Source organism: Rhinolophus ferrumequinum, chromosome 23, assembly GCF_004115265.2.
Source record: "Rhinolophus ferrumequinum isolate MPI-CBG mRhiFer1 chromosome 23, mRhiFer1_v1.p, whole genome shotgun sequence".
NCBI classification, from domain to species: domain Eukaryota; kingdom Metazoa; phylum Chordata; class Mammalia; order Chiroptera; family Rhinolophidae; genus Rhinolophus; species Rhinolophus ferrumequinum.
The window spans coordinates 5104433-5117950 of record NC_046306.1 but is presented as its reverse complement, the minus strand read 5'-3'; the positions used below and the strand labels follow the sequence as shown (position 1 = coordinate 5117950).

The 13518-nt window shown below is 43.0% G+C and overlaps 1 protein-coding gene across 2 annotated transcripts; it reads left to right on the top strand.

Annotated features, from left to right (window-relative positions):
• Window positions 1-114: 114 nt before the first annotated feature.
• On the top strand, window positions 115-11172 carry CSTF1 (cleavage stimulation factor subunit 1). 2 transcript variants are annotated; one of them, XM_033094791.1, is made up of 6 exons: window positions 115-290; window positions 2982-3182; window positions 4523-4800; window positions 4948-5145; window positions 6051-6441; window positions 9330-11172. In XM_033094791.1, exons 2-6 carry the CDS (start codon window positions 3014-3016, stop codon window positions 9587-9589), a joined length of 1296 nt encoding a protein of 431 aa, XP_032950682.1. In that variant the 5' UTR covers window positions 115-290; window positions 2982-3013; the 3' UTR covers window positions 9590-11172. The 2 variants fall into 2 exon arrangements, with proteins under 2 accessions (XP_032950682.1, XP_032950681.1); XM_033094790.1 differs by having other exon boundaries at window positions 115-464.
• The last annotated feature ends 2346 nt before the right edge of the window (window positions 11173-13518 follow it).

Below are 13518 nucleotides of genomic sequence, written 5' to 3'. Positions count from 1 at the left end.
CCAAAAGCTGATTGGCCTGGGCTGGGGAGGCGCTGCATTTTCATTGGTTCACAGGCAACTCTGCGGATTGAGTCACGTCCAAGGACGGCAGACACGGCGCGCAGGCGTACTTGCGCGTTAGGTCCCGGAAGTGGTGGTGCCAACGGCCCTGCAGGCCTGTAGCTGTTCTAGCGCCCGCCGTGTTCTCCAGGGCTTGACTTTTGTCTGAGACAGAAGCCCCTTGGCTTCAGGGTTGTCTCGTAGGGGATAAAGTCGGAGGAGGTGAACGGACGGACCCCTTAAAGGCGCCAGTAAGTAAGATGGCGAGATGGACCGGAGAGAGTGGGCCGATCGATAGCGCAGCGCTCGGTGCGGCGTCCTTTGCGCGTGCGCAATGAAGGTGCGCTCGGAGTGATCAATCGGGCAGGATTCGCGCCTCCATTTTTCTAGCGGAGAGCAGGAGAACGTGAGAACCGGACAAGCGGGTACGAGGGCCCCGGATACGTGGAGAGTGGCTGGTGCCGTTGGCTGGGGCCTTTAGGGGACCATGGGAAGGATTGGGGTGAGGCGGGAAGGGTCGATAGTGAGCGAGGAGGCATGCGCCCTGAGTTGCCAGGTTGGGCCTGCACCCCCCCTGCTGCACACAGGCCTCGCTCCCACCCTCATTCCATCCTTACTTTGCCTCTGTGTCGGGACGGTAGCGGAGCGTTAAGTTCTGAGCTGTGTGTGTTCCCTCCCTGGTCCGTCTTCTGGCTCCTGGGTTGGGTTCTTCCTGTCCTCGTGCCTGGGCGTCCTCACCTGCAAATCGGGGGTGGTAATTAGGCGCTTACTAGCCCAGCGAACGAACTTTCCGTGGGAGTTGAGAAGCGGGGCTCGTCCTCTCTTTAATTTTTTTAACTCTCTGTGTACACCTCTTGTTGCTCTTGGCAGAAGTGGAGAGACGGGATAGAAAGCGATTAAGTTCTGGGCTCCGGTGTGGACGGTCTTGGCGGCCACTTTCACCTTGGACGAGTTACTCAGCCACATTTTACTTTCAGTGGGTCTCTTTGATCCAGTTTCATCATCTCTTTTGTGTCTACACAAGCATAGGTTTATATACATTCGCTTCTACTTGTACTTAAATACATTGAATGATGTTATGCAATGAGCTAATGCTTATAAAGTACTTAGCATGGAGTCTGGCAAGTGCTTAATAAATGTTAGCTGTTGTTCTTAACACCCATCAGTACAGCACAGTAAAACTCGGGCCCTGGGACCAAATAGACTGGTTAGGGTCCAGGCTGTGCCATTTACAAGCTGTTTGATTCTGGGTGAGTTAAATCTCTCTGGGCCTCAGGTTGCCCATCTCTAAAACAGGATTAGATGAGGATTGAATGAGGTAATGCATGTTAGTTGCTTACAAGATGTGTTATGTACTGTACTGAGTGGCCAATACATTTTAGCTAGTTTATTGTTAAGTTTTTAAGGAACACTGCAAGAAGTGGTTAGGAATAACGGTCTCTATAGAGTCAAACCACTTCTGTTCTAGTCCTGGTTCCTCCAGGCACAAATTGGGAGACCCAGGGCAAGTTATTTCCCCTCCTCCGTAAACAAGATTATAGGACCTCCCTTATAGGATGGTGTTGAGGAATACGTGAGCTAAAACATGGTAAACACTTGGTAGATGTTAGCTCTTATGATCTGGAGCCTCAGTAATTGTGTAGTTAGAAAACATGGTTTCCCACCCCTTTCCTATAACACCCCCCTTCCAGAGTCACCCCTGTAAAGTACAGCAATACCAGGAGTGCTAGTGTTACTGTTCACTCACTCCCCTCCCTCTTATTCATCTCTCTCCCATGCTCTCCTTCCAGTTTTCTTCTCTACCATAACTACATGGGACTTTTATTTATTGCTGTCCCCAGGCTCCTTCAGCCTTCTGAGTACAAATACATACACACATTGACTTTTTTTTTAAGATTTTTTTTATTGTTTATTGGAGAGGGGGAACAGGACTTTATTAGGGAATAGTGTGTACTTCAGGACTTTTTTCCAAGTCAAGTTGTCCTTTCGATCTTAGTTGTGGAAGGTGCCGTTCAGCTTCAAGTTGTCCTTTCAGTCTTAGTTGTGGCGCAGCTCAGCTCCAGGTCCAGTTGCCATTGCTAGTTGCAGGGGGCACAGCCCAACATCCCTTGCAGGAGTCGAACCGGCAACCTTGTGGTTGAGGACGTGTTCCAACCGCCTGAGCCACCGGGCCGGCTCCACACACGTTGACTTTTGATAATCATATTGTCTAGTCATGTCCACCTATTAGAGTCCTTTTCTTTTTTGCATGAACCAGAAACCATCACTACCATTTTCTCTTCACTTTCTAAGACTGAGGGAGAACTCAGACACTTATAAATCAATCTAAGTGTACAGTCTTTCAGAGTTTTACATTTTTTTCCATTTATTATTATTGTTTTGTCCATATGCTATTTGTTCATATTTTATTAAGCAGTTCACCTTTGAATCTTTCCAAAGCATTCACTTGACTTAGTTTTCATAGCACAGTAGCTTTTTTGCCTTCATATTTTATTTACTGTTTAATTAAATTATATAATTTAACAACCTCAGTTGCTTTAAAACTTTTTAAGAATGAATATAGCTGACATTAGTAAGCATACAGCTCAGCTGGTGGAAACAGTAGTGCCTAGACATCCAATAATAACAGCTATCTTACCTGTTGCAAACACCAGTCAATGTTTTATTAACAGAAGGAATGGAAATTCTGGGATAGCAAGAAAATGAAAATCACAGGTGGGTAGTTTAGCAGAGAAGAAATGCCCTACATACACTATCTTGTTTAGCCATCACTAACTTATTTAACAGCTGAGGAACCAGATTGAGAAACGAGGTCGCTGGGCAAAGATAATGCAGGTGGTAGAGCTGTGACTGATGAGCCGCAAATCTGACCCGATTTCTTGGTTGCTTCTGTGATTTACCGGTGACCCTCCCCCTCATCAGCCACTCGTTTTCTCTTGCAGCTGACAGGGAAAGTGTCTTCCGCGTCTTCAAGATGTACAGAACCAAAGTGGGCTTGAAGGACCGCCAGCAGCTCTACAAGCTGATCATTAGCCAGCTGCTGTATGACGGCTACATCAGCATTGCCAATGGCCTCATCAACGAGATCAAGCCGCAGTCTGTCTGTGCGCCCTCAGAGCAGCTCCTGCATCTCATCAAACTCGGTAGCTTGGGAGTGCACGTTGATTGAGCCCATGACGAGGTTTCAGATGTTTTCACACATCAGAATTTTTCAAGACATTTCCACTTAATTTTAGTGCCTAGTATGTGTCAAATACAGTGCTAGATACTGAAGGAGTAAGGATCGTCCAAATTATGAAGACTTTGAGCTGGTTCCAGCCTCAGCATCTTTATGCGAATTATCTGGAGCATTCTGTCATGTGTAATTTTTTTCAAGTCTCAGCTCAAATTGTCATCTCTGAGTCCTCTTTTCCTCTTCTAGAATAACCCCACCATCTTCGCCAGTTTCTCTAAAACAACAGTCCCATTTCCTTCCTAGCAGAATTACTGTCTGAAATGTTCTTTATTGCTGTAGGTTTTCCACACAATCCATACCTCCCCCTTCAAAAGAAGCGCAAGCGCCAGATCAGGACCTTGTCTTGTCTTGTTCGACAGTGTACCCTGCTGCTTGCCTGGGTCACGGAAAACACTCAGTAAAACAGAGAATTACCAAACATGCTTATACCCTTTGACTTGGCAGGGCCAATTGTGAGAATTTGTCCTGAGGAAATACAATGAATACAACTGAAATGCACAACGTGTATCATTAGTTAATAATGTTCTGATAGCCATACAATTGGATCCAACAACGTGACGTAGATGAACATTTATTACACTGGCTAGATGTTTATTCTGTGTGAATAAATGAACACGTCATATAGTGTGGTTCTTCTATTTTTAAGAAGTGAAACAACTTTGTGCAGGGGGAAAGGTCCAGAAGAATTCATACTGCCATGTTAACAGTAATTACCGTTGGGCGACATAAGATCATTTTTTTTTTCCTTCCTATGGATATTTTCCTATGCTAGAAAACATTGTTTATATGATACGTGAATTATTTTTAAATTTAAAAATGCATGTTGATAAAGTAGCAGCATTCTTTCAAATGTTTCATGTTAATGCTAATACTACCTCTGACATAATGAGCGTCGTAGCTGCTAACATCTCAGCACTAAAAATATTAAAACCCGGAATGGGCAGAAATGGACAATTTAACTACCGAATGCTGTTTTTGAGTTTCTGTAGTTGCAGTTAAGGTAGAGAATTTTGGAGGCAAAAACTGGGGGGCGGTGACTTTGCGTGTTGAAGCCTAACCCGCATTGCCTTACAGTGTTGTCTCCAAGCATGCAACCTGGTCGGTGTACCTAGTTTTGTAAAGTATTAAGTCATGTACCTCCACGACACAGTGAGTTGACATTGGCAAACATCTTGCCCGATTTTAGACCCAGAGCTTGTCTTGGTCTTTTAAAACATTTTTCATGCCCTTAATTTTTATTCCCTTCAGGAATGGAAAATGACGATACTGCAGTTCAGTACGCAATTGGTCGCTCAGATACGGTTGCCCCGGGCACAGGAATTGACCTGGAATTTGATGCCGATGTCCAGACTATGTCCCCAGAGGCTTCAGAGTACGAAACCTGCTATGTCACATCCCACAAAGGGCCGTGCCGTGTCGCTACCTATAGTAGAGACGGGCAGTTAATAGCCACTGGGTCCGCTGACGCTTCCATAAAGATCCTCGACACCGAAAGAATGCTGGCCAAAAGTGCCATGCCCATAGAGGTAAAATCCCCGCGCCAGCTTACTGGTTGCCTTTTGTTGTTCATTCATGAGAAATGAGAGAATAGTTTGACCCGGCTTTCACCGAGCAGAGTTGTAGATTGTGTGCTGGGAGTCACGTTTCATGTTTTGCACATCTTGTTGGCCTAGGTCATGATGAATGAGACTGCGCAACAGAATATGGAAAACCACCCAGTGATTCGGACTCTTTACGACCACGTGGATGAAGTCACGTGTCTCGCCTTCCACCCAACAGAACAGATCCTCGCCTCTGGTTCAAGGGATTACACCCTTAAATTATTTGATTATTCCAAACCATCTGCAAAAAGAGCCTTCAAGTACATTCAGGTTAGGAATGTTTGGGAAGAAGCTTTACATTTTGTTTCTTAAATACAATGAGCTATTGTATGACTGTTCTCTTTTGTTTTAAAGTAGTCTTTCAGTGATCATCCCAGAAACAAGTACAATCGGACGTACGCCTCAGGTGGCATGTGGGTCACTTTCCATTGCACATAGTTTTTGTGCCGTCATGCGCCCACTTCCTCTGGCCAGTCAGGACCGCTGCTGGTCATAGTTCATGCAACAAGCGTTCAGAATCCGTATCACTTTAAAGGTTGCAGATTCCCGTGTAAACACAAAACACCACCGGCTTTTCTAAAGTATAACGTGGGAATAAAAAATTACTCAGTTGAAATTATTAGGTTGGTGCAAAAGTAATTGCGGTTTTTGCAGTTTTTAGTCTTTGAAACCGCAATTACTTTTGCACCGACCTAATATCAGGTGTTTTCCTAGAAAAGTGACATTTGGGACCTTATTTTGAATATGCAGTTCAGGAATACTGATGTTGTAGCGGTGGCTTCCATCTTTTAATAATTTAACTTAATTTTTTACTCAATATTTGGAGCCTGGGGACAAATGAAAAAAAGCTCTCCTTATGTACGTTACGTTTCTCTTCCTTTGTTAATCGTGTGTGAATGTATCCTAGGTGGATACTGTTCTGCACACTCGGGGTTCGTTTCCACATCATGAAGTTCGCTCGCTCTGGTTTTTGGCACGATCTCACCAGTAAATAGTTTTGGAAATCTCTGTCCAAAAGACATTTCAAAGAAGAACTTCGTTCCTTCTCTCATAGCTATGTGATATCTGATCATTGTTTCATAGATTCTTTGCGTCAGCCAGATATTTTCCCTATTTCCTCTGGATATAATTGCTCACCAGTTGGTCATTTAATGTCACTGTCTCTGTCCTAACAGGAAGCTGAAATGTTGCGCTCCATCTCCTTTCACCCTTCTGGAGACTTTATACTTGTTGGGACTCAGCATCCGACTCTTCGGCTTTATGATATCAACACATTTCAGTGTTTTGTCTCCTGCAATCCCCAAGACCAGCACACCGACGCCATCTGTTCTGTCAATTACAATCCCAGTGCCAATATGTATGTGACTGGTAGCAAGGACGGCTGCATCAAGCTATGGGATGGTGTTTCAAATCGATGCATCACAACTTTTGAGAAAGCGCATGACGGTGCTGAAGTCTGTTCTGCCATTTTTTCCAAAAATTCTAAATACATTCTTTCAAGTGGAAAAGACTCTGTAGCTAAGCTCTGGGAAATATCAACAGGACGAACGCTGGTCAGATACACGGGTATGTGAGAAATTGATACTGCTAAGTGTTTGTGTAGCATTTTACAGTTTCCAGAACTCTCAGATAAGAGGAAAACAAGGCTTAGAAGTTAAATAGTTCAGCCAAGGCGACAGTTACTAAGAGGCAGAGCTGGAAATAGAGCCACAGTTCCTTACCTTTGCTCAATGCGTTGCAGCTTAAACTAGATCTGATTCAGTGCCGGTAACATTTGAGAACCTGGTGGCCCATTTGTAGACTGATGGCCTGCCCTCTTCCACAAAAACATCAAAGCAGTCCAGAGAAGAGCCTCAGTGTGTGCCTGTGTGGGACAGACGGAGAGGGAAGATCTTGCCTCATTCCTAAGCGAGCAGAGGTAGCCCCCAAATGAGACCGCAAGTCTTCTGAATCTAGATGTAAAGTGGGCCCTTCAGACAGGAAAACAAAATTAAGTTGATCTGATTCTCCCATTATTCATGTAGGTCTCTAACTGGTAACAGTGGTGCCTACGAGCTCCTTGTTTATGATGGGATTTTAATGTATCCTATCATAGTAGTCTGTTCAAGTCTATTTATAGTGAATGTTAAAATACTGTGTCTCCTGTTCCTGGGCAAAACAAAGGCTGTTATTCGGTAGAAAATTTTCCCAGCAACTTCAGCTCGTTTCCTCTGTTGTGAGATGTTTGTGTCATGTGCTAAAATCATCATGACTGTCACTCAGAAACTCACAAGAAAACACTATTGAAAGGGGCTCTGCTGTGGTGTGATTTTAAGTTAGCATTTTAGGGAAGAAAACTGAAGAGTTGGTGACATGTGAACCACTAGGGTGCAGCATAACCTACCTTAGATTTGGCGCATTGAAACCGCAGTTTGCTTCCTGTTGTCTCTGGCATCCGAGTATGTAGATAGTACAACTAGCAAGTTTTGTGAAGAGTTATTTTTATCATAATTCTTGGAGATTTCATTGAAATACTTACTTTTGTATAAAGCTATTTTGAAAAATATCTAAGTGTTACTATGCAAAGACTGGTTGTTGCAAAAAGGATACAAAGGTGAGTGAAGTAAAAATGGGGAAGCCTCCCTCTTTAGACGTAGCAAGCACTGTTAGGAGTGTGACGTATGCGGAAGGGTACACCAGACTGCTGGAAAGAATTTGTTGTATTTGGTTTGGTTTTTTTTATGAGTGTTTGGGATGTTTCATGGTTGTATGTGATGGCTTGCTTGGTTTTGGTGTAGAATTGGGATTTGATTCTAAAATGACATTATACTGAATTTATATGCAAAATCCTTTTTTCTAATTCAGCGTTAAGTCCCCTTTGTGTCAGCACATTTAGATCTGTATTTCCAGTTTTAATGTTTAGTTAGACTTCAAAGGGCTCTTGAAATAATGAAGAAAAAGGAAAAACTACCAAGTAAACATTAGAAATTTTGATGTTAAAAATTAATTTTAAACACTAAACAAATTAAAATGCTGGAGTGGGGGTGGAATATCCATGGCATATATAATAGACACATGTCGGGTACTGTTCAGTGAACACAAGAAAAGAAATGACCAACCTCACTGTAAACCTGAAACATGAAAAGGGAAGTACTTTGTGCTCATCAGATTTCAGGAATTTTAAAGATTGATATTATCTACTATTGATAAACGCTTCAGGAAATCAGGGGTGTCAATTAGTAAAGTATTTCTGAAGGGCAGTTTGGTGTCATACATCAAATTTTTAAAAACATATATTTTTGACTCGCTATGTCCACTCTTAGAAATTCAATGTAAAAAGATTCTTGGGCTGGCATGCACATGCACACATAAAAAAGTGTCCATCCCAACGTTATCTGGAGCAGTGGGGGTTAGATAACATAAATGTCCACCAAGAAGCACTGAGTGTTATGCATCCTTTTGTGGCTTGCAGCCTTTAAAAGTATTCATAGTAACGTTTGTTGAACACTTACACAGGAGATCTCCAAGTGCATTGTACCTCATTTGATCCCCACAGCAGCCTTGTGGGTAGGCGTTGTAATTGTCCCCACCGAACAGAGGAGAAAATTAAGGCTTAGGATGTGTTAAGTAATTTGTCCCAGGTCATATCACTAGTGTGTTGAATCCAGATGTGACACCATAAGTTTGTATTTTTATCCATGAAAGTATATTCCCTCTCCATAGAGCTCCACTACATAGTATTGAATAAAAACAGGATATGGTGTATGCTCTGATTTATGGAATTTACAAGTGAGTGTACAACACCGAGATATTTGGAAAGGATAGTCATCAAACTAATGGACTTGGTGTACAATTGTCAGGCAGTTTATATTTTTTATGCTTTATGTAATATTTAAACATAAAATGTACTTTTTTCATGGTCATAAAAAAGCATCAAGCTTCCTTTTGGAGAGCAGATGTTCATACATCCGAGTAATTCCCTTGGTAGGAATTTAATCCTAAGGAAAAAATGTGTTCTATACAAAGAATGTTTATCATAACGTTACTTGCAATTGGATACAAACTAAATGTCTCCCAGGAAAAGAAGTAATGGTGTTTCCAAACAGTGGGTTACTTTGTAGCGGGTGAAAAAGGTGGGAGGTTGTACCCAACAGAAAGTTGGTTTAAAGTATGATAGGAAAGACATATAATGTGGCACGAGTTTTGTATTTTTTTATAGGTTTTTATATCTAGAAGTAAATGTTAATAGAGCTGCCTTAGATAATGGGCCCCGAGGTGATTTTTTTTCATACTTTTTTAGAATTTCCAAAATTGCACAATAAATGTGTATTGCTTCAACAATTTTAAAATGCTTCTTTCCATGGACAGTGTTAATAACAAAAGTAGAACAGTCTGGGAGTCCAAGACGTGAACTCGGAGAGCTGCTAGCTAGCCTGCTCCCAGGCCAGGCCCTTAACCTCTCGCTCTCTGCGCAGGCGCCGGCTTGAGCGGGCGGCAGGTGCACCGGACGCAGGCCGTCTTCAACCACACGGAGGACTACGTGCTGCTGCCTGACGAAAGGACCATCAGTCTGTGCTGCTGGGACTCGCGCACGGCCGAGCGCCGGAACCTGCTGTCGCTGGGCCACAACAATATCGTGCGCTGCATCGTGCACTCGCCCACCAACCCCGGCTTCATGACCTGCAGCGACGACTTCAGAGCCAGGTTTTGGTACCGGCGGTCAACCACGGACTAGCGCTGCCCTCCTCACAGAGGGTTCTGTCCTTGAGGACTCTGCCCCTCCTGCCCCCACCCCTCCACCGGGTCCCGTCACCAGCCTCAGTAGTAAGTCATCGAACCATCTCTGGCAGTTGGGCTGCCACCTCTTGGATTTGTACAAAAGAATCTTTTTTTACCTTGATGTAGAATCATGGTGGAAAAAGCGGGAATCGCAGATCTGCGCAGTTCTGCATTCACTGATTATTACAGTGTGATTTTCATCGGTTTTGTAAATACAGGACTTGCCATTTCTCTTTCTAGATCTCAAGTGGATCTGTCGGGAGGAATTTTCATTGGGTTCTTTGTCATCTTTGGTGCCTGTTCCACTTCCTCTGTGTCTGTTTCCTTTCATAAGACATTTTAGCGGATAAGTAGGCATACCGCTCTGAGAATCAAGAGTTTTGTACCATAGTAAAACCATTTTAGAGACTCTATCAGTTCTATTCTAAAATGACATCATTCTGAAAATAAAGCTCAGATCTGCAACTTCACTGTTACACATTTTTCACTTCAATAAAATTAATGGGCAGTTTTCCTGAAAAAGTGACAGGAGACATCTTTCATCCTCCTTCCCACATTATGCTCTCATTACCTCGATGCTTATCTTCAGTAAATGTATTTCTGCTAAGATTGTCACCACTTGGTGGGAAACATAATTTTGGAGATTGGTCCAGTCTGATCGAAATCAGGTGAGCCCACTGCTGCTCTCAGGTGTTGCTTATCTTCCCAAATAATTAATGTCGATGGACTTTGTTCTTATGTAATTTTAAATCTTGTTTTTCAGCCTGAACTATCACTACTCATCATGGTTGCCCACGGCAACATGTTCTCAGAAGATTTTTTATAATAAAACTGACTCAAGTTTTCTTTTTCTTGGAACTTTTCAGGAGGTGACATTAGTTCTCTGGATTTGGCTCTAGCTAGGTCAGAAAACCCTGAATTTCTCCTCCCAGGGATAACTTAGGTTTATCTTTATCCCCAAATACAAATACCTCGTGATCTGTGTAGGAGTACCTAGAAATAGAATCTGGGATCATTTGATCAAAATATTAAATAGATTAAAGTAATCGTTTTGTGTTAACAGGAATTGTAAAGTCCTCTGAAGTTTATTGCATAAAAATTCAACTTTAGTCATCACCTTTAAGGATCATTCTAGCCCTTTGGTCTATAAAACCATTTTAAGCATTCTTAACATGTTAAATCGCAGGGTTTTGGTTCAGATTTACAGCGCTATATTTTTTAGTCCATAGTGAGTAAAATTTGTTTTTATTTTGTGCCCTCATTCCCTAGTATTTGAACTTGGCCGTCTGTGAGTGCTGCTGTTTTTGTCAGACGAAGAGAAACCTGAGTCGGAACAAGGATAACCGATCCTACCAAAAAATTACCAAACAAAACCTCCCACTTTTTGTCCCTTTTCTTTTGCTTTCAACCTGTCCACCTGTAAAGGAGAGCTTTAACTTTCTGTATTCTTCTGGCACATGCACTAGAATGACCACACAGCTCCTCGTAAGTTCCACTGGATCTTTTTAACTCTTCCTGAATTAAAATGATAATTCCTACTTTTTCCAGTTTTTAGGAGAGTCTCAGCAATGGATCTCTAATTTCAGGACGTCTATTTACAAGATTAAGATATTTTTGTGTTTCCAAAATGAACTTTTTAAATTTTTTTTCTTTTTAAAATTACAGTAAGGTTTTGAACTGGTGTAAATGCCAGGAATGTTAAACGGACTTGGTATCCACACACCATCAATTGTACCACATAGCACCCGGCATTCAAATGGTGAATAATATCTGTTACTTTTTAAAGGTATGTGATTTCTAAAATAAACCTTTTTTTATATAACTTAATGCTAGTTCATTTTTTGGAGCTTGCTTTGAATGTTTCCATGTTTGAACATAAGTTCTCGAACAGCAGTGATGACTTTCACCTGGTACTTTTCAGTTTCTTTAGTGCTTCGTTCTAGAAGTCAAATTTTTGTAGTTTAATCACTTTTAGCTGTGTATCTTTGCTCTTCTACTCTACAAATTGAAGAACTCGAGTACAATTCCATTGCTTCAGATCACTCAGAAAAACCTGCGTTTGGCCTCAAGCTTTGGTTTCTCTGGAAGGGCGGTGCCGTGGCGAGAGTCGGGTCTCAGCTCCATCCCTGACTCGTTGAGTAGTAAGGCGAGTCATGCCTCTGAGCAAGAGCTTCCACTTTTGTGATGAAAGAGCTTAGTCCAAACCGTCAACATGCACTTCAGTGAGGCTCCTTTTATTTCAAAACACATCATGATGTAAAACAGATTTGGGAGAAGGGGAAGGCGTTTACTTTTAGGGAAAACTTCTCTTTGAGAAAACACGGCAGACTAGATACTCAGAGCCCTTGCAGGACAGGCCTGGATAGAATTTCTGTTTTAGCTCCAAATAGCCAACCTAGCAAGAAAGTGAGGGGCTTCCTCAGAGGCAAAAACAACCAGAAAGCACAAATCCAGAGGGTTATGGAGTGACAGCCACCAGCCAGTTACACCAAGGACGTCTCTTAATCCCTCGTGGCCTAATTTCTCCGCTCTGAGCCTTCATCGTGGGAGTTTTGATCAAGACCCAGAAAGAAAGCCCAGAACCCAAAAGGTGCCCTCCTCAGTGAGAGGGAGAATTGGACAAAAACCCTTCCTCAGAGGAAGGATACCTGCCTGACTGGGGACTTGGCTCGGGTTTGCAGGGAGGGGCTGGGGGAGTGGTGGCATGGGGGAGGGTCTTCTCTAAGAATCCCGTCCACAAGCTGTTTGCTTCTCAGGGAACCTGGAACAACTCATGACTACCTATGCGGCTGGGAGAAAAGCAAGCTTGAGAGTTCAAGGCGGTGTGCTTGTGGGAGGTGTGCTAGTGGGCCTGAGGGCCTGACCCAAAGCAGCACTAGTTCTCTGGAAGAACACATCTTAGCCCCAGGCCTCGGGGCTCCCAGATGAAGCTTTGAGAATCAGATTCACGATCAAATATGGGAGGCGACCGCCACCATAGAGAATCAGAAACAGGACACAAGCGTCAGACTTGGAAAGACAGGAATTACCAGATGCGCAATGTTTAAGTCTGAACAACTAAAAAGGGACCGAGGATCAGGAGACTCCAAAAGTGACCAAGTAGATTTAAACAACAACAAAGAAAACTTCTAGAAAACATTCAGCTTTTCTATAGCTTTCCTGCTCCGTTTTTGCCCTTTCTCTGGAACTTTTACCCTTGGCCTTCCTCCTGCCTCCCTGGGTGCTTCATCTCTGAAGCCTTTTTCAGTCACCTTTTGACGGATTGACATTTCACACTCTGCTCATCCCGTAGTAACCGTGTGCCTTGGCAGCCCTCCTGGTTTTTGCTCCCCCACCTCCTGTCAGCCTTTTCCTCCAGCTTTATGCCCCTCCACTCCTGTAGTGTTTCCACATCCTTTACCCTCTCCACTTTGGGATCAAATTTCAGGCTTTCGGGCTGAGTTATCACCACTCATTCTGGTGGCTGTAAGATTGCAGTCCTCCCTCTGTTGTCCCTACAGTAGGGTATGTAGATGAATTTGTTGGCAAATGATGAAATTCTCCTTTGCCCAAAACAGCTATGTTTGAGTGATCTTCGTGAGGTGAAAATCTACCAAATAATCAGATGTTTTAAAGCAGTGCGGTCTGCAATTTCCTGCCAAGCCTGTAATGCATTGGACATTCTAAGGCTGGTGATCAGCTCTACTTTATAATAAGTCAGCTATCGAGTGCTCAGTGTTTGCCACCACTCCAGGAGCCTGAGAGCTGGGAGGCCACATGAAAACTAGAAAAGTGGACAGAAACCAGTGCACAAAAGCAGTCTTCTGCACATACAGTATTAGTTGCTCATTGAAGTACAGACTCAGGAGGTTTGGAAATGGAAATTAATCCAAAATACTGTTCTCA

What these genes read in the sequence shown, in the direction of transcription:
- CSTF1 (XM_033094791.1), top strand. Translation starts at nt 3,014, where the DNA reads ATGTACAGAACCAAAGTGGGCTTGAAGGACCGCCAGCAGCTCTACAAG. An exon ending in AAAGTGCCATGCCCATAGAG is followed by an intron (nt 4,801 to 4,947) that starts GTAAAATCCCCG and finishes TTGTTGGCCTAG; the next exon opens with GTCATGATGAATGAGACTGC. An exon ending in AACGCTGGTCAGATACACGG is followed by an intron (nt 6,442 to 9,329) that starts GTATGTGAGAAA and finishes CTCTCTGCGCAG; the next exon opens with GCGCCGGCTTGAGCGGGCGG.